Raw genomic sequence first — 18,065 nt, 5'->3', positions numbered from 1 at the left:
AAAAATTGCCAACACTTTACAAAAACATTCCTTTAGGTTTAAACCTGAACATGGTATAGTCCCCACCTCTGAAATTAAGTTAAAAACTTTTCCTTACCCATCTCTTCCAATTAGGGTACTGTCAACAAATCACTTTGGTACTATGACCATATGGCTGTCAACTAGATTTCTTCCAACATATAAAGTAGACAATACCTAATTCATGTTGACAATTTTGATTGTGTTTGATCTTTTCCTTCTGTTTTGAATATGTTAAATGGTATTTGTTCTTTTGGTACTCATTATTGAAATCCTTCTTGTTCAGATCAGACACTATTAAAACAGATCGCCTTTTTAAAAAACTGTAAAAGGAGAAAGGAAGCTTAGAAAACTTAATTACTGAAATGTCTGAAATCTCAATTATTATTATACAAGCAGGTACCTTACGCTTCGACTTCATTTTTTACTTATCTGCATTTTTATAAAGAAATATTTTACGTGTATTCCCGCCTTTAGATATACGCCATATTGTACTCTCTACTGTGTAATACCTAGTATTTATTGCGCGTGTTGAACAACAATGACGTAGTGCTAAAAACTAATGTAACAAAGATACATAACACTGTATGAATATTAGTTTAATGTGCATATTTAACTCGCGTTTGAATTAAATTAACGAACAAAGCCCCATCATTAGGGGCCTTCCTGAGGGCGAGGGTAGCTTTGGTGCTCCACTTTTTCGCTAATGGGAATCTTCCAACATCTTCTTGCCCAAGAATTGACAAATAAAATACTAAAAGTCTGAAAAAGTATTTTTTATTTTTACTTAATGAAGAGACATGAAAGCAAAGAAATCCGCCTTGCGAATTTTGTTTTTTTTTCACTGTGAGAAACGCATCAGTGACTCTGATGAACATTTCTTGGACCTCCCTACTTTAAAAAACGTGTACAATGCAATAAAATAAGTATAATAATGTTGTCATTTTCTTCCATGTTTAATGGATTGTAAAGTTTGGCGAAAACAAGACTTTCTTAATATCGCCTGTTTCGTGAAATGTCAAGAGTTCATCCCAACGCAAATCACCGAAAGGTATATTTTGAAGGTAGGTATCGCGAACTTCTGTAACTGATAATCGTCTGCTCCATATATTTACAAGCGTTATATAACCAATAAATCCTTGATTGATATCATTTACAACGCACGCCCCACCTGATAGGTCAACATCTTGTCCAAGAACTACACCATTTGCGTAAAATTGGTTGTTAGTCATCACAGGACCCATGACAGTTTCAACATACTCACCATTCACGTAAAGAAGACCAGATAAAGTCGATAAATCGTATATAGCACATACATGATACCATTTGTTTTTTTCCACCACTGTGTTTAGTTGATAATGTTCTGCAAACAAACCAATTTTAAATTTGTTGTATTTTACGGCTACTGTGAAGAAATTACATTTACCCCCGTTTTGCAGCAAATTCACAACTGCTCTCCAAACAGTATCAACGCCCTCATCCCGGAACCAAAAACAGACTGAAACTCCCGATATAGGGGAGAAATTAATGTTAGTTATGGCATGCTGCTTACTTGGTCCAATAAAATGTATGACAAAATGTATACCATAGTGTTCACATCTCTCGCCAACAAACAAGGCTGGGCAGACGCACGTGTATCCTGGAGAAAAACAAGCATTGACACATGTCCCACTGTTTTTGCAAGGATTACGATTGCACGATTTTCCATATTTTTCGTTGATACACATGCATTCATACCAGGGTGGTCGGCACAAAGACCGACAATAATCATGATTCTCGCATTGATTTGAATTTTCAATGCAATTTTTTCCCTGATACTTCTTATATGGATCGGTTTCCATGTGAACCCAGTTGGCTTGCTTAGTTAACGTTGTCATTTTCGAATAGAGTGAACTCAGTTGACATTCTCTCGTTAAGTGATTGAAATTGATGGATTTACATCGGACGTGCTTAACACACTTGATGATACAATGTGCAATGGTGTCGGAAATGTAGGAGTACACCACACCATCAATCTGACTGGACTCGTGAATTACAGTAAACGCTCTGTCAATCCCACACCTCTCATCACTCGCTGCATGCAGCCAAATTCTAAGTGCTAAAAGCAGAAATGTTACTTTTACGTAAAACATAATTAGCTACGTTCTTGCGAAAAAACCTGACTTTAACTTTACTGTTGTAAGTACAGAGTACAGGCTATTTATAATTCTTTTCGGATTATTGAATAGCTAAACAAGTCCCGTCCCCTGTGACATTTTTGTTAATATGACATTGGGTAGAAATGTGGACTAAATCTGAGGTTTGCAGTAGTACCAACCTCTATATTAATTATTAATTCGCAATTCATTTGGGGTTTTTTTGTGGTATATTTTTCACATTTATATATTTTTCCCTCATTTTTCACGTTCATATTATATTTATGAAAGTCGATTTAGTTTACAGTTTATCATTGAAATTAAAAACTGCTTTAAAGTATTCATTATGGCGAAATGTACAATTTGTTTTGAAACTATAAGCAATATGTTAAGATGTTATGACTAATTTTAGGTTATTCAAATCTCGTTGAATTGGATTTTTCTCACACGTTATGAAAAATCTTTTTTAATTCAAGTAACACAACGGTTTCCCAAGTGTGTAATTCCAATTTAGTATTATTTACCGCCTTATTTTTTGCCTTTGATTCTATTAATAAAGCGATTTTTGTACATTCCATAAGATCGGTCAAAAGTTACATACAGCAAAACAAGTAAATACAGTATTAGAAATTTTAGAAACTGCAGCCAAATGTTGTTTCATTTCCAAGATTCTAAAAATTAACGGATTGGCCACATGCTTTGTGGGAAAATGCTTGCAGTGCTTGCATAGCTTTGAGAGGTGGCAAAGCAAAAATGCCGCAGGCCACAGTTTTTGGAATGTAACTACTGATTGTCTCGCGTGATTTACTTGAAACGTAGCCACACTTTAATTTGTATGACCTTTCATAGAGGTGCCGAAATACACCCTTTGTTGTAGGGTGTCAAAGTGAAACAGTATATTTATCTCTCTCTTTGCAATAAATAACATTCTGGTTTGCGACCTTCCTGTGTTCATTTCACATTTCACAAAATGCACTGTATTACGCCATAGGGGCGAAAAAGGTTGCCATAAAGTTTTCTTTAGGCGTATTTGCCTTGTATCTCAGCTTTTAAATGATATAGCAGCTCCAAGGTAGTTTATATTCATGTTTGATTGTGGGTAGGAGAGAATAACTCTTCTACAGTTAGTTTGTGATGGGTTTTCGGACTGTCAAGTTATTTTGCGAATATGTCAGTAGTTCAGAATTTACAAGAGAGGCCATTTTTGTCCACTTTCTTCTTGTGGAAGGGTCTACCCTTTAATAAAGGGTTTAACAAGAAATTGAAGTTGATAAAAAACCTACTATTGAAGCACCCTGAAATTTTAGAAAACTTTTGGGATAAGGATAAAGTTAGGAAAAGGCTACTTTTGAATTGGAAGAAGATTCAAAAAATTTGATGTGAGAAACTAGCTTGCCTCCGTGCATTTTGCACTTTAGATTGACAGGAATTCGCTTTCCCAGCCTTTTTCTTTTTTTTAAAAAAAATTCATTCATTCACAAACTAAAATCCTCCAGTCTTACACAGGCAACAAAGTGTTTGAGGGGGGAGTAGCACAGGAAGACAACGCGTGGCGGGTATGTGCATGGTCTAAAAAAAGTGGTGATTGCTACTTATATCCAAAAATAGTTTTATTATTATTTTGGAGAACAGGCCTGGCAATACTTCATGCACCATAATTTGCAAATACACTGCCGGAACACATTATTAACATCAAAAAGAGACAATTTTGATTTTTAAGTGAAGTGATTCACACAGTTCCTTTAGCTTCATTAGTTCTTAATATAATTTCTAGGTGGGCTAATTATGAATGTTTGGTAAAAGAAATAGAAAATGGTATGTATTGGGCTTACCAAAGTTTACATTCCTTTCTGGTGCTCAGCTAGCTAAGTTGATTTTACATTTTACACTAGGATTGGCTACTAACCTAGCTAGTTGGAGCTTTAACCAATGTTGTTGACTTATATACTTTATTCGTTACTAATGTATAACTGTACATAACGACTTCTTTTTCCTGAGCATGTTGGGTTCGTGGTATTAGCCTGAAAATTGGTCTTGATATTGTTGTATGTTTAACAAAATGTGGAAAGAATCCCTTGTTATATTAGTAAATTAATTATCAAACATAAGTTCTATATTTAAAGTTACTGTTAGAGGGCTAGCTACATATGAATGTGTTTTTCAAATTACTACCTAAAAGTCTTAATAGAATATAGTTTTTCTCGGAATCTTTATTTACCTGAAATTTATTTGTTTTTGAGTAAGAATTAAAATTGCTTCGGTAGAGCAAATTTAAACCGTTCCTACGGGCTCTGAGACTAGTCATAGTCGAAATCAATTGACCAACAATTAGTTTTTATTTTAACAATATATTTCGGATATTAGTATTAATCTTCAGGTATAAAACAATCAATAAAAACAGTTAAAATGTTATACAAGTGGTATATAAATTCTTCGCTAAGCACTTACTGCAAATATTGAAACAATTCGCCAGTGCAGAAAGAAGTTCTCTTACGGTATATATACATAAAACAAACAAACAAACAAACAAACATATCAATAGATAATAATTAAAAAAGTATTAAGAGACGTATGATGTAATCAAATGTAAGCTATTATGTTTTTCGAAGTGGCTATTTATACGTGACCGTATGATTTTCTTTTCGTACATGACTCTCAGGTGCAACAAAAAAGTTTTCTTAAGAAATCTTGTGTCTTTCTTAGAAACAAAACATTTTTCTTTACTTAGAAATAGATATATGTTACAAGTGAAATATATTACAGTGAAATTTTAATTTGTGGAACAAAGTTTGTTTTTGAATACTGCACCATAATGTAACCCGACTTTTCGGGTTATGCGCATGTGCAACAAAACAGTATAAATGCACGTGTCGTATCCTCGGGCAAGCGTCGGTCTTTGTTTGCGTGGAAGCATCGCAAACTTCGACTGTCATTAATTTTAATTACTGTAATTTTCATATACCTCAACGACGCAAAAAATCAAGAAAATGTTGGTGTACAGAAGAACAGACGGATATCGACAACTGTAAAGTGACCAGCTTCACGGTTTTCTTTCATCAAAAATACGCACAAAAGATGGAATATACGTTTGGCCGAAGATACTGAGTAAGTTTATAATCCAGTCGCTGGTCACAAGTCGGTCGATGTCAAATGCAAAGATTTGTGATAAATATAAAATATGTTTCATAAAAAATGTCATGTGATGTAACACCATACCACCTATACCAATCACCAATATACCATACCCATACCAATATACCATACCCATACCAATATACCATACCCATACGAATATACCAAGTTAGTCCAATGCTTTTGTTTTATCTTTTCTAATTTATTGTTAGAAAGATGTGAATAGAACTACTTAGCTAACAACAAGACAAACCATCATAAATGAGGGCAAACTTAAACCATAAATATAGCCACAGGAAATAGACAGTGCTTTAAAAGAACCCTCTTGAAGCTGTGACATAGGCACCAGCGCCATTTAACGCCCCTTGTACGCCCTGGTAATTTCAACGTCCTCAATAAAATTTACAGCGGAAATATATGACAAACATGAATTCCCTAAGAAAATTCTTGTGTCATAAGTAGACAAGACTACCAACATACCCCTTACAGTCTGCGCGGTTCGCCGAGGTTCAAGTTATTTTCTGTATTTTCTTATTTTGTGGATGTTCACTCGTCTAAAAACACGTATTTTCCTTTCGTAAAAGCATAAATGGATTGTAAAAAACAACTTCGCCATGATATTCCAGTCTCAATCCCAAGACATTTGGAAGTCAGCGAGAAGAAATTACAGTCATACAAGGTAAAGCATGAAATGAGATTGAGGATTTTTTTAGTATGCAAATTGTTTCTGCGCATGCACGTAAAAAACGTCCGAACAGGGTAACGAGGATGTACGACTACCAGGAACTACTACTTGGTGGGAACTGGAAATTGTCTTTTGTTGCACAAATAGTCAAAATAAATTTTAACAATTAAGTCGACATTTTTATGACCTATTTTTATATACACCTCGCTACCAAACCTTTTTATGGTCTTAAAACCAACGCCGGCTCTACCTCAAGGAAAGTGATTTTGCGACGAAAGAGATTTCCAATTGGCTGTTTAAAGTTTTTTTGCATAAAATATTTCACATAATGGCTAATGGTACAAATACTGGAAGTATGTGAAAGGCAACAGATGGTGATGTGTGGAGACAATTAATAAGGATTCTCATAGAAAAAACTTCTTACATTCGTGTTGGTTTCTCACGACATCTTCCGTCTAACCAGCTTATGCGAATAGTATTAAATGTTCTCCAATCTGACTATATCAGACTTTTTTGGGCCAGTTAAAAATCAAGCAAGTTTAATCAGTTCAACCATCTAGATAATTCGCATCTGAAGAGATTTTCATTTAAAAAATTCTATTTAGAGCACCGAAAGGATTTTATTTGAACCATCTAAGATGATATCAGGTTCGTCCCGCATATATGATTTCTAAGCCCTAAATAAGGATCGTAACTTAGCATAACTTCTTGTTAACACAACCTTATGTTCCCTAGACATCCATGACCTTAAAAGCTAATCTAAATAACTGGGGCGAGCGTTGATGGTTGAAGCAAGCTTTAGAGGAGCTTAAAAGAACTAAGATTTCTAAAAATTAAAAGTTATTAAACATGAACATCATCATCTAAGCAAGATGACCTTAAAACATTCAAGAACGTTATTTGCAAGTTCTTTTTGTCATTCTTCTTTCGTGTAATACAGTCTACGGTGTATCGTTGCATCCCTAAATGGAACAGTTATTCTTTTCTAATATAATTCATATTTGTCTTTTAAATATTTTATCCAAAGCGTCCATTTGTTAGATATTGTGTGACCCTCTTGCTGATGCAAAAAAAGTTGAATCAGCTTCTTTTGATTTTGTGTAAGTTCGTGTAAAAGTTTCATGAATGATTTCGAGTTGCTGAGGTTTTCATAGAAAATACTTGGAAAGTCAGCATCTAACAGGTATATAAAAAGTACAAATAGCAAATTCACATCTTTTCTGTTACCAACATCTTTGGTTTTCTGCGTATTATTGCCAACTTTACCAGTTAAATAAGGCTCTAGAAGGTCTAAGTCGATCAAGTTCTCCGCTGTCATTAAATCATCCAGTAATGGAACAGGTTTAATTTTCGGCATTGTTGATATGCACCTAACAATAAAAAAAAACGAAATTGATTGACTAGGTAAAAAAAAACACGAGAAAATAATTACTAAAGCAAGCTAAAAGTTATAACGCTCATCTACTAAAAATCTTCATTTCAACCTTAGATGAAAAGAATATTTTTAACTTTACATCTCAATTGAATATATTTTTTCTTAAAAAGGAATAAATTTTCACTTTTTCACTATGCATTTGCTTGTTAATTGAGAATTATTATCTTTTTTTTGTTATCAAAAATAGCGCATAATTACGTTGGTAATATCAGAGTTGTGAACAATGTGCAGATGAATAGCGTTACCTCTTCTGATCAATAGAAATCGCTTCACATCTTAATAAACAACTATGGTATTCACACATTAAAAAGTGAATAGTGATATTTAATAAAACACTGGCATAACGAAAACTTATATCAAATATATTCGATTTGCCTTATTATTCGGGTGTGTTTATGATACTCGCGATTGATTTTTATTTATTAATTTTTTCACAAGTTCTAATTTTCTGAAAATTTATCCTGTATAAATTTTCGCAAAACGATAAAAAAATGCAAAGATCAGTAAACATAAATCATTGAAGTCATTGAGGGAGTTCAAATCCGACGAAAATTTGTGACATTCGCAACAAAAGTTACTACGTCACACGGAAATTGACCTAAAAAATGACCCCGAAAAGTAATCTGTATTGTTTGTTTTCAAGTATTAACATATGCTTAGATCTAGCCAAGTACTTGACGCTCCCATCCCTTGTTACCTAGATGTTCATGCAAGGAGAAATTTAGAATGAAATGAATGAAATGTTAGGCTCGATAATAATATCCCCAAATTTAACAAAACAAAGACCTTATTTTACAATCCGAATTCTCTTTAACACCAAAAATAAATTTGGGTGTGTTCACAACTGATTGTGAATTACTTTTGCTTTAATCCCGCATGAAATCTACTTCTACCGAAATATTGTCTTCATATGCCTAAACAAGTCAAACGGTCATGGCAGTTGACCGCCAACAGATTTTATCCTTTCAATAAGCAATTTGTATTCCCTTTGAACCTTCTCATCTTGCATGTTCTTTGATTAAAACTGTTTTTTGTACTAGTTAGAGTTGCACGTATTTCATTTCTTTAATGGATTTATTTTTAACTTTTACCTTATTCAGAAAATTCGTTATGATTGGAAAATTGGTTTAGAATATTTATATTGATTAAAACAGGAGAATCGCCATCGATAAAAAATGCAATTTTTGCACGTTCCGAAGAAACTGAAAATTGATGGTATTGTAAAAAATTGTAGTAATTCAGACTCACATTATTTTTTATTTGCCGGCAATCCATATTGGCTACATTTTTATTAGGTTCTAATTTTAGGCAAAATCTTATCCTGAGTCCATTAAGGTGGAAATTGACAAAGAAAAAAATAAAACTTTTATATTTCTATTGAAACAATTCTTGATGCGATCAGTTCTAAACCTATTTATTTTGTACATAAAAACGAACAGCTCGCTAAAGCACAGTTTCCAACAGGCGCTAATTTGCGCTAACTAGCGCTAAATAAATAGCGCCAATTTGAGATAAAATAATTTTAGGCACTTACACTACTGGTCATAAAACGCGCGCTAAAAAATTACTTATTGGCGAACTGGACTTCAAAGAAGAAAACCGGTTCGCTCTGCTATGTAATTAGGCGAAAAGTAGCACAGTTTTTCATCAATTCGATAACAGAATAGAAATTTGGCGACAAATGCTCGTCATTGTTTCAAAAACAACAACAAAGATAAATAAATCGTTTAGTAATAAAACACTTTGCTTTTTCATTGGTCAATAATCTTATTTTTACAATTAAAGTTTTCTACAAACTGTAAATACCAAAATAATTTAAAAATATTGCATTGTTTATGTTCAAAAAAGCATTCCCAATAATAAAAATTGTCGGGATCCTTTGATATATGATGCAAACTAGCGCGGAATGTAAAAAAAATATCGCGCGCTGCAGCTAGCTAGCTCTGACTAGCGCTAAAGTGAGATAAAAAAAACATTGTTACTAGACAGAAAATAACCATAACGTACCCAGCTGCCACACCAACGTCGCAGAGACGTCGTAGCGACGTCGAGTTTTACGTCGGTGCGACGTCCGCTCAACGTCAGAATGGAAAGTCGCGCAGACGTCGGACTTCGACGTCTGTACGACGTCAGAGCACAACGTCCTATCGACGTCGTGGCTACGTTGTATAGACGTCTACCGACCTTTTACAGACGTATAACCGCGAAGTTAACCGACGTTACAGCGACTTAGCTGCGACGTTAACAGACGTAACAAAGAGGCTCTTTAAAACAAAAAGTGATTTTTAAAATTATTTTCTTTTATAATCAACTAGTATTCACATACGCTAAATTACACTAGTACCAAAAACACTTGATAACTCATATTTATTTACAATAACTTTATGTTCTTAAGCATAAACATTTTTCATCACCTCTGCATTTTTCACGCGCGTCTTCATCGACTTTTTCTTCTATTTGCTATAGAAAGAAAATAAAGGTATTATGATCTAACAAGTGATATAAATTGCAAGTAGAATTTGCCACAGAGCGAAGATACACGCTTTTTATATAAGAACATTTCTCGGAAATGACAAGATGTGTAATTGCTAAGCTAGGTGTCATATATTAACAGATATTACAGTTTTCAATTGATGTGCCTAGATACAATGTTAGTTATAAAGTAACAAGAATTATTTACTGTTTCTTCTTCTTAAAACGGGAATCTTCTCAATTCCTTTTTGTCGCTTTTTTCATCAACCTAAAATACAGAAATTTTTCTATAGCATATGCGAAATAATGACCTAAATAAACTTGAAATATGTATACATTGTATTTCATATAAATATTCAGGGTAACACAGGGAATTAAAAAAACTTACTGCTTGTCAGATTCTTCTCAATATATTTTGAAATATTTCCACTTTCTTTCTTTTCTTCTATGTTCGTAAAAATGAAGTCCACAATACTTTACCAACAACAAATGCTTGAAATTAACACACAACGATTTTAGCGCGAAAGAAATGGACACATATATCACGTCGTTTCAACATATATATTTCAAAACGTTTGCAACTTCAATTTTCTTTGGTAAAGAGAAGAACGTTGTGTTTATTTTTAAATTCGAAGCGACTTCTTTTTCGTTCGAATATTTCCTCGTTCGAAAGTACGATGTTTTAACAAATCAAATTGCATAATTTTTATCACATGGTTTGGTCACATCAATTACAAATTTGAACTGGAAACTTTTGCACTTTCTCTCTTAAAATAAAATTATAATAAAAGCGTACCCTTGTACAATCTCCAAAAGTCAGTCAGCTATTGCATTTGTAAAAACCGTTTTTTATTTTTCTAAGAAGATTTTCAGAATATTTTTCCCTGAAAGAGTTATCAAATCTTACGTTGGTGCGACGTTGGTGCATCGTCGTGTTGAATTATAAATCCGACGTCTGATAACCTAACGTCGAATCGACGTCGGTTTATGGTCGAAATACGACGTCGGAAATTACGACGTCAAAGCGACGTTGTAACGTTGTGGCCGACGTCGCGGCATAGCAGCAACTAGCAACAGACGTCTGTACGACGTCGTGTGCCTGCTGGGTACATTAACGCCTAGTGGGAGCCGTGCTAAAAGTATTCGTAATGATTTTGTGTTAAAATCCTGTGAAATGCGCATTGTGGAAGGAAATCAAAGAGAAAAAATAGCAATTTGAGAATTTTAATGCGTACTGAGATGAGTTCAATGTCGTACTTTATTTTTACCTATGCCCAGGGCAAAATACATAGATTCAATATTTCTAGTCGTGTGAATTTTTTTTATATCAGATGCCACTGCAAAAAACTTAAAGTATAATTACTTTGCACTCTATATAAGTTCCTCACACCAAATCGCATCTTTTTTAATGCTTAGGTGGGCTGATTTGATCACCTCTGTAATTTTAAAAGCTGTTAATTCGACATGAAACTTTCCACAAGTTTTGTACAGGCATTAAATAATTACATGTAAACTTAATTACTAAATATTTACTAATTAAATAATTACTTGGTCAAAAAAATGTTTGTATAATTCATTGGAATGTAGTCACACTAAGGTTAAAAACAAATAATTAACACGTCAAACTGTTGCCATGGCAACAGTTTGACATATTTTCCTAAAATGAAATTCTCAGCACAAAAAGGTTTAAGAGAAGCATCTTTTGCAGAAAGAAATTTATTTTTTCATGCCTATACTTTGCGTAATATTCCAAAGTCAGTGATTCGCAAAGAGAATCTAAGATTGACTGATTCGCCAAATTAAAATATTTTCTGCATTGAAAACTTAAATAGAAAGAGATGGGGAGGATATCTAAGGAGACTGACACAAACTTAAAAAGACTATCCTCTTTAATCATCAATTACAAGCACACTATTTATACTGTTGCAGTTTTGGTTCTCCTACTAGTATTTTTATTATTAGTTTTTCTTTCTTCCCATTTAAATAATGAGTTCCCGCAAAAAAGTTATAAGCACCCTTATTCGCGAAAATCCCTTCTAGCAAATTAAAGGGGAAAAAATGAGAAAAATATTCGCGAATTTCCTTTTGCTGTATTTTTGTATTGGATGTAAGGTTTTTTTATTTAATGTGGTGTAAGGGTTTCGTAGAAGTTTTATGAGTAACATTGTAGCTTTATCATTCTTTTTTATTTATTCTTAGCACTTCTTTTTATATACAAAGAACATTACTGTTCCACTTCTTTATTATTAAAAAAGCCACCTGCTACAGACAATTTATACATATCCATTTGTCAAAACCTTTTTCCCAAATCAAATCACAAACAATAATAAACAAAAAACAAATAATTTAGTAAATTAATAAATTAATAAGAATAGTAAAAAAATATTGACCTCAAAAAAAGTTGTTGCAAAAAATATTAAAAAGAAAAAAATGAAGGCGCTAGCACCTCTAATCTATCTGGTTCCGTTAATCCTTCACAGTATTGGTTTATTTGTTCTTTTGAAGATGCCCTCAACAGTAACAAAAAGCCAGAAAGTTCTTTTGATCAACTTATGTCTTTCTGAAATCTACCTAACATTGTGTAGTGGCTTGTACAGAGTTTTAATGTTGATTTATGGCGAATCTAATTGTGCATATGCTGTTCTACGAGGTTGCAGCTTATGTGCATCAATTTTATATTATATAACCATGTATATAATAACACTGGACAGATTTTTTCATGTCTACTTCAACCTACGATATTCTGCTTATTGCACTGCTAGAAAAATTACTTACATTACCGTTTCTGTGTGGATCACTTCATTTTTGCTTCCTGTTCCAAGTTTTGTCAATTATCTCAAGCAAGGTAATCGAATAAGGTCTGTTCAAAAACCGACTAATATTACTTACAAATACGTATTCCCGTCGTGTGATCTATTGTTCTTGCTGATTGCTATGGTAACTTATGGATATATAATAACAAAAATAAAGCAAAACAGAAGAACTGCGAAGAAGTTAAGAGGTTCCTTAAACTCTCGTTCGTGTGAATCAACAACTTCTAATGGCTCAGCAACGACAAAAAGATTCCGAAAACGGAACCGCTACCATCTCTTGTTACCAACACTTCTAATCGCGACTTTTTTAATTTTCATCGCTATTCCTGACTTTTTTTGGTTTTTAAGTTCCATAGATGTCATTACAATATCGCCAACACTGCAAACGATTTTCGGTGTTTTGTTTTCACTTGGATACAGTTCAGATGCTGTTATATATATTCTCTTTTCAACATCGTTGAGACAGAAATTAGCTAGAAGATTTCGAGTTTCAAGATTGGAAAACATGTTGCAGGATAGCAGCTCCACAGTTAAACCAGAAAAAAAAACCTTCGTGGTTTTAACTCATCGTAACGCCACCGGACCTATCAAACATATTTCGAAAATGGTTATTTAGTCATCTAAAGGACGGAGCAGCTCTTAGAATATGTGTTATAAACAGCTTGAAAAAAAAACTGCTTAAAATATAATCGCTCTTGCGTCAATATATATGACTTTAATTGCCTTTCAAAAAGCAATGCCATTCAACATTTGCTAATGACCGTATTTTTTAAATTCTAATTTGAAGATAGGCTCTTAATCGACAAAGCGCATCTTTCAAATCCTACTTCGAAGACAGACACTTATTTCACATAGTCACATTTGCAAATTCTAATTTGAAGATAGGCACATAATCGATATAGCCACCTAAATAAAGCAAAAAAACAAACTTTGTTCGATGTTTTTATTTTTTATTAAATAAACTGCCAGAAACGAATGCACTATTTCTTCCCAGGCACTTTTAATTAAGAAAATCCTTGAAAAAAGACAGACGGAATTGTGACATTGTTGTTTATTGATGACTATAGTGAAATTCTCACTAAAGAAACAAGTATATAAATTCATAAAAATACATTCATTGTAAAGCTTTTCGTACTTCAAGTAAATCATCAGACATTTTATGATACTATAGTGAAACTTTATTGAATTTAGAAAAGACATGGTCATAACATAAAAGGAGTAGACATTATGTTTGTTTGTTTGTTTGTTTGGTTGTTTGTTTGTTTGGTTGTTTAAACATTTCAGCATTGTTTTTTTTTCGGCAAAATGGTGCATTTGGAAATGTTTACTGTTAATGTTTACTTACTCAATAAAATTGTTTGTTTTTTTTCAATACAGAGCTTTCCGCATGTTGATAATTTGATCCTTTTCAGTATTTTTTACCCACTAAAAGCTCTTGGGCCCAACGTTGAGAATATTTGCACAATCGTTCATACGTTTGGCCTCCAAAGCAAGCTGCACAAAATGTGAAACAACTGCCCACACTTCACTCCTTACTTTGTAAACACAGTAGCTTCATGTTGCGCAAACTCGTTCAAGGTATACGTCTGACTTCTACAGAAGTTACTAGAATTATAGTGGTGGTGCGAATTCCATCCACTACTCTATTTTTTCAAATATAAATATGTGTGCACCGAACTCTTAAAATGGGTCTGGAATTAAGTTGTTAATTATTGATTTATTTTCATCTGCGGTGGAGAGCTCCATATAAAGTTGGGAATATGAACCATATGCGGACAAGTTGGTGAAATAACTCACACAAGCTTGTACTTATACTGGTAAGTAATAGAATACTAACACTAAATTCGTACATTAATACAAAAAAAGTCTTTAAAATAGCGTTAATTGCTTGGTTAAGCACTCTTCCTTTCTCAATAATATTGGTAACTCACATTTAATTTTATTTATTTTCTGATGTACAACCGAACTTAAAGACATACGGACAAAGGCCTTTGTGACACGAGCAATTTTTCATGCGCATGAGACATCTCTTGTGTACACTGGAAGGCCAAATTTGCTGCAACAGTTTTTAAATTAAAATTAAGAGGCTGTGGAGCATAATTGCTCTAGCTTTTTACTTTTGGAAGCGGACGAAAACAAAAATGGCTTTAAAACAGAGAAGAATTTGAGGCGTACCACTCCATTTTTTAGAAGTTGTACAACGATGAGGAGCCTCGCATAAAATTTATTTGTATGGATAAAATTCGATTAAATTTTTTTGTTAACCAAATACGATGTGTTCCATAAACTTGATTTTGCATGATTTTGTTGTATTACGCTAAAAAATATTATGCTGCATGGCGCAATTCTTTCAGGCGCATGCAACGCAATATATTTCATTGCACGTGTATTTAAAAGATTGCTCGTGTACACAAGGCTTAAGCAGTAACACATTTCCCTTGGGATTTTTTGCTATCTCTAAGATTTTGCACTCCTTCGCATTTTAGCGTCGCTGCGCTTTGTAACGAAATTCAAATAAACAGGAATCGATAGGATGTATAAATTCCAGATGCAAGACAATCTTTTTCAATGAGTGGTAACAACAATAAGAAATTCGTCATTGTAACTTTTTGTACCTTTTTAGAAAGCTGTTGCTCTTCTTCTGTTTTGTGTTGGCGCATGTTTAACGTGGGATGTTGTAAAACGGAATCTTGTGAACGGTTACGAAAAAGCATTTAAATACGCTTGTTCTCCTGTTAAAGTTGGCTAAGAGTTTATTTTGCATTGCTCTCTGGCCTTAGTTTGTAAATCAAAAACACACGCTTAGAAAAACGCAATTCGTTGTTGTTGTTTTTTTTTGCATTTCTGCAAAGTTACAAAATTTTCTAAGTAGTCGCTTCATGGAAAACCTTATTCCATAAAATTAACGAGTCGTGAAGCTAACACGGTTTTTCAAAATTTGCGTTAATTTAGTGACCGTGAATTAAAAAACTGGTAATTTGGTGACTTTTTTTATAATATATAAAAGCTTCAAAAACATAAAAACAATTTTTTTTACAAATTTTATGCTATTCTCCTCGTAGGACGATAGCTTAACGGTGTTCTCTTTTTTTACCGATCTTTCTTTGTATCATCTTTATACTCTGATCCAGTGGAAAATTAACTGAAAGCACTTTCAAAGTTTTTAACATTGCCTTTTCAAACAACTTTTATTTCGATTTTTAAACCGCTTTGTGATAGAAGAAACCTTTTTACTATCTAAACCCCCATCGTGGCGTGGCAACTATTGAAGTTGATCTTGTCAACTTTAAAACCAGGCCACACGAAATTCACGAAGAGCATCTTACAAGTTTTTTCCAAACTGAAAAAGGTCGTAACATCGTCACTGCTGGTTGGAGGGCTGCTGGGACAAATATTAAAAAGTGCCAGAGAAGAAAATAGCCAATTTGCTTATTAGTTTTTTCTTTTTCGTGTTGCTTATAATACAAAATCCAAATGCATACGAAAACTTTCATATTCCTATTTTTTTAAATTTTAATTTAATATTTTAGGTAAAGCCTTCAACATTATGTTCAGTGTCCATGACAACGAATAGGATAGGCAACGGTATATCCACTGTGCCAAAGAATGCACAATGTCATACTGGACACACTACGTTAACGATCACGAAGGCACAATGAGATTCGTTTGTCCATTTAACTCTATCATAACTGGCATCGGTGGTGCTTATGACACACAAGTGAAGGACCACCGATATATGTTCCTTTGTACTCTGGTAAATGGTATCAAAAATGGCTCCCAGTGGACTGAATGGTTGCACTTTTGCCAGATTATTACATAGCAGGGATGCAAAGTTCCCATAATAACACACTCCAGTAAGTTTTATATTATATGGTTATAACCTCGTTATAACACGACTGATTTTTTATTAAACCTTAATTCGCTTTCTTTTTTCGTGCGCCTAGGTTTAGCGCAAATTATTTTTATAAACTGGTCGTTTTACGTGGCTGATTCGGTGCTCAAAATTTTTCTTGATAATAGACGTGAAATTTAATATGAAGCTTTAAGAAACACATGCATGGTCGTTCAGCATATATATTTTTATGGTAATATTTCGACCTCCATATTGGAGGTCTTCATCAGACTATACAAAATTTTTTAACGGTTGTCATTTCATTAACATCAAATCAACGTCACTGCAACGGCTTCCGTTTAAGGTAATATTACCATAAAAATATATATTGCTGAACGACCATGTATATTTTTCTTCAAAGTATTAACGTACGTTCACATAAACATGTTATTTAAAGAGTTAATGTGAAGCTGTGCGGGAAATTTTATCAGTAATGGTAACAATGAAGGTAGTAAATCGACCGCTGCACATAACACGTGATGTTCTTAATGAGCGCACGCCTTGAATAAAGGCAAATCTGGAATAAGCTAACGCAGTGTTTTACAGCGCGACACTTCGCCGCATGACTTTGCATTTTTTTGTTCAAATTAAATTTTAAAATAGTTCGCTTTATTTTTGTGTACAATAAAAATAAACGGTTGTTTCCAGAATAAAATTAAAATATGCTTATTTTGGCATGCAGAAACGGAAAACGTTGAAGCAAGTTTCAAGTTTACCTTACTTCTCACAATCGGTATCATTTCGTAGTGAGATAAAAAAATTAATTAAATATAAATAAGATAAAGTAGTTTCGGATTTAATTATATGTTGTATGAATTTAAATTTATTTTGTATTTCATTGTTTCTGTGAACTATTTCTTTAAAAGCAATAACGGCTTGTACATTTGTTTTAATTTATAACAACCGGGCTTTTTTTGACTCGGATGAAAAAGTTTGTGGACAAATTACATGCGTAAATGAAAATTGTCGGCATGCGTTGGTATGATGGCATTTTGAGTATGTTAACATAAACTTCAACTTCAAAATAGAGAAGTTCACAATAGTTAAATAATCATGTGTGTCATTAATTCTTGTAGACTCAGTATATTGAGGTGCAGAAGGTGACCCAGTAGTAAGTAAATGCCAATTATATTTTGTTATCACAGTGTTTTTATAAACGAATTATTAGTTAAGTTATGGTTTCCTCTATACGATCCACATTTTCACTAACCTTTTTTGTTATAGGAAGCTAGCTGATAGGAACGTCGAGGCTGAGCATGCTAAGAACGTACTCAGCTTTAATTTTCTCATAGTTTGTAAGAACAAAATAATGTGAGCCTAGAATTATTTTAAATTATTTTAGGACAGGTAATTTCATCTATTTCTCTCAATATCCTCATAATATTTATTATCATCCGTAAATGTGACCGTCTGCTTCCTTAATTTTTTGAAAACACAAATAAGAACATTTGAAGGTGAAAATTTTTAAAAAGACTCATCCAGT

The 18,065-nt window shown here is 33.3% G+C and overlaps 2 protein-coding genes across 2 annotated transcripts; one reads left to right on the top strand and one right to left on the bottom strand.

Annotated features, from left to right (window-relative positions):
• Positions 1 to 866: 866 nt before the first annotated feature.
• Positions 867 to 2,150, bottom strand: LOC130648143 (sushi, von Willebrand factor type A, EGF and pentraxin domain-containing protein 1-like). Its single transcript, XM_057454176.1, has one exon. It carries the CDS (start codon positions 2,148 to 2,150, stop codon positions 975 to 977), a length of 1,176 nt encoding a protein of 391 aa, XP_057310159.1. The 3' UTR covers positions 867 to 974.
• Positions 2,151 to 12,060: 9,910 nt separating this feature from the next.
• On the top strand, positions 12,061 to 17,395 carry LOC130647195 (alpha-2C adrenergic receptor-like). The gene is made up of 2 exons (XM_057452966.1): positions 12,061 to 14,507; positions 16,221 to 17,395. Exon 1 carries the CDS (start codon positions 12,308 to 12,310, stop codon positions 13,304 to 13,306), a length of 999 nt encoding a protein of 332 aa, XP_057308949.1. The 5' UTR covers positions 12,061 to 12,307; the 3' UTR covers positions 13,307 to 14,507; positions 16,221 to 17,395.
• The last annotated feature ends 670 nt before the right edge of the window (positions 17,396 to 18,065 follow it).

Source organism: Hydractinia symbiolongicarpus, chromosome 6, assembly GCF_029227915.1.
Source record: "Hydractinia symbiolongicarpus strain clone_291-10 chromosome 6, HSymV2.1, whole genome shotgun sequence".
NCBI classification, from domain to species: domain Eukaryota; kingdom Metazoa; phylum Cnidaria; class Hydrozoa; order Anthoathecata; family Hydractiniidae; genus Hydractinia; species Hydractinia symbiolongicarpus.
Note: the sequence above shows the minus strand (reverse complement) of the source record. Positions and strands in the feature narration are given on the sequence as shown.

What these genes read in the sequence shown, in the direction of transcription:
- LOC130648143 (XM_057454176.1), bottom strand. Translation starts at nt 2,150, where the DNA reads ATGTTTTACGTAAAAGTAACATTTCTGCTTTTAGCACTTAGAATTTGG.
- LOC130647195 (XM_057452966.1), top strand. Translation starts at nt 12,308, where the DNA reads ATGAAGGCGCTAGCACCTCTAATCTATCTGGTTCCGTTAATCCTTCAC.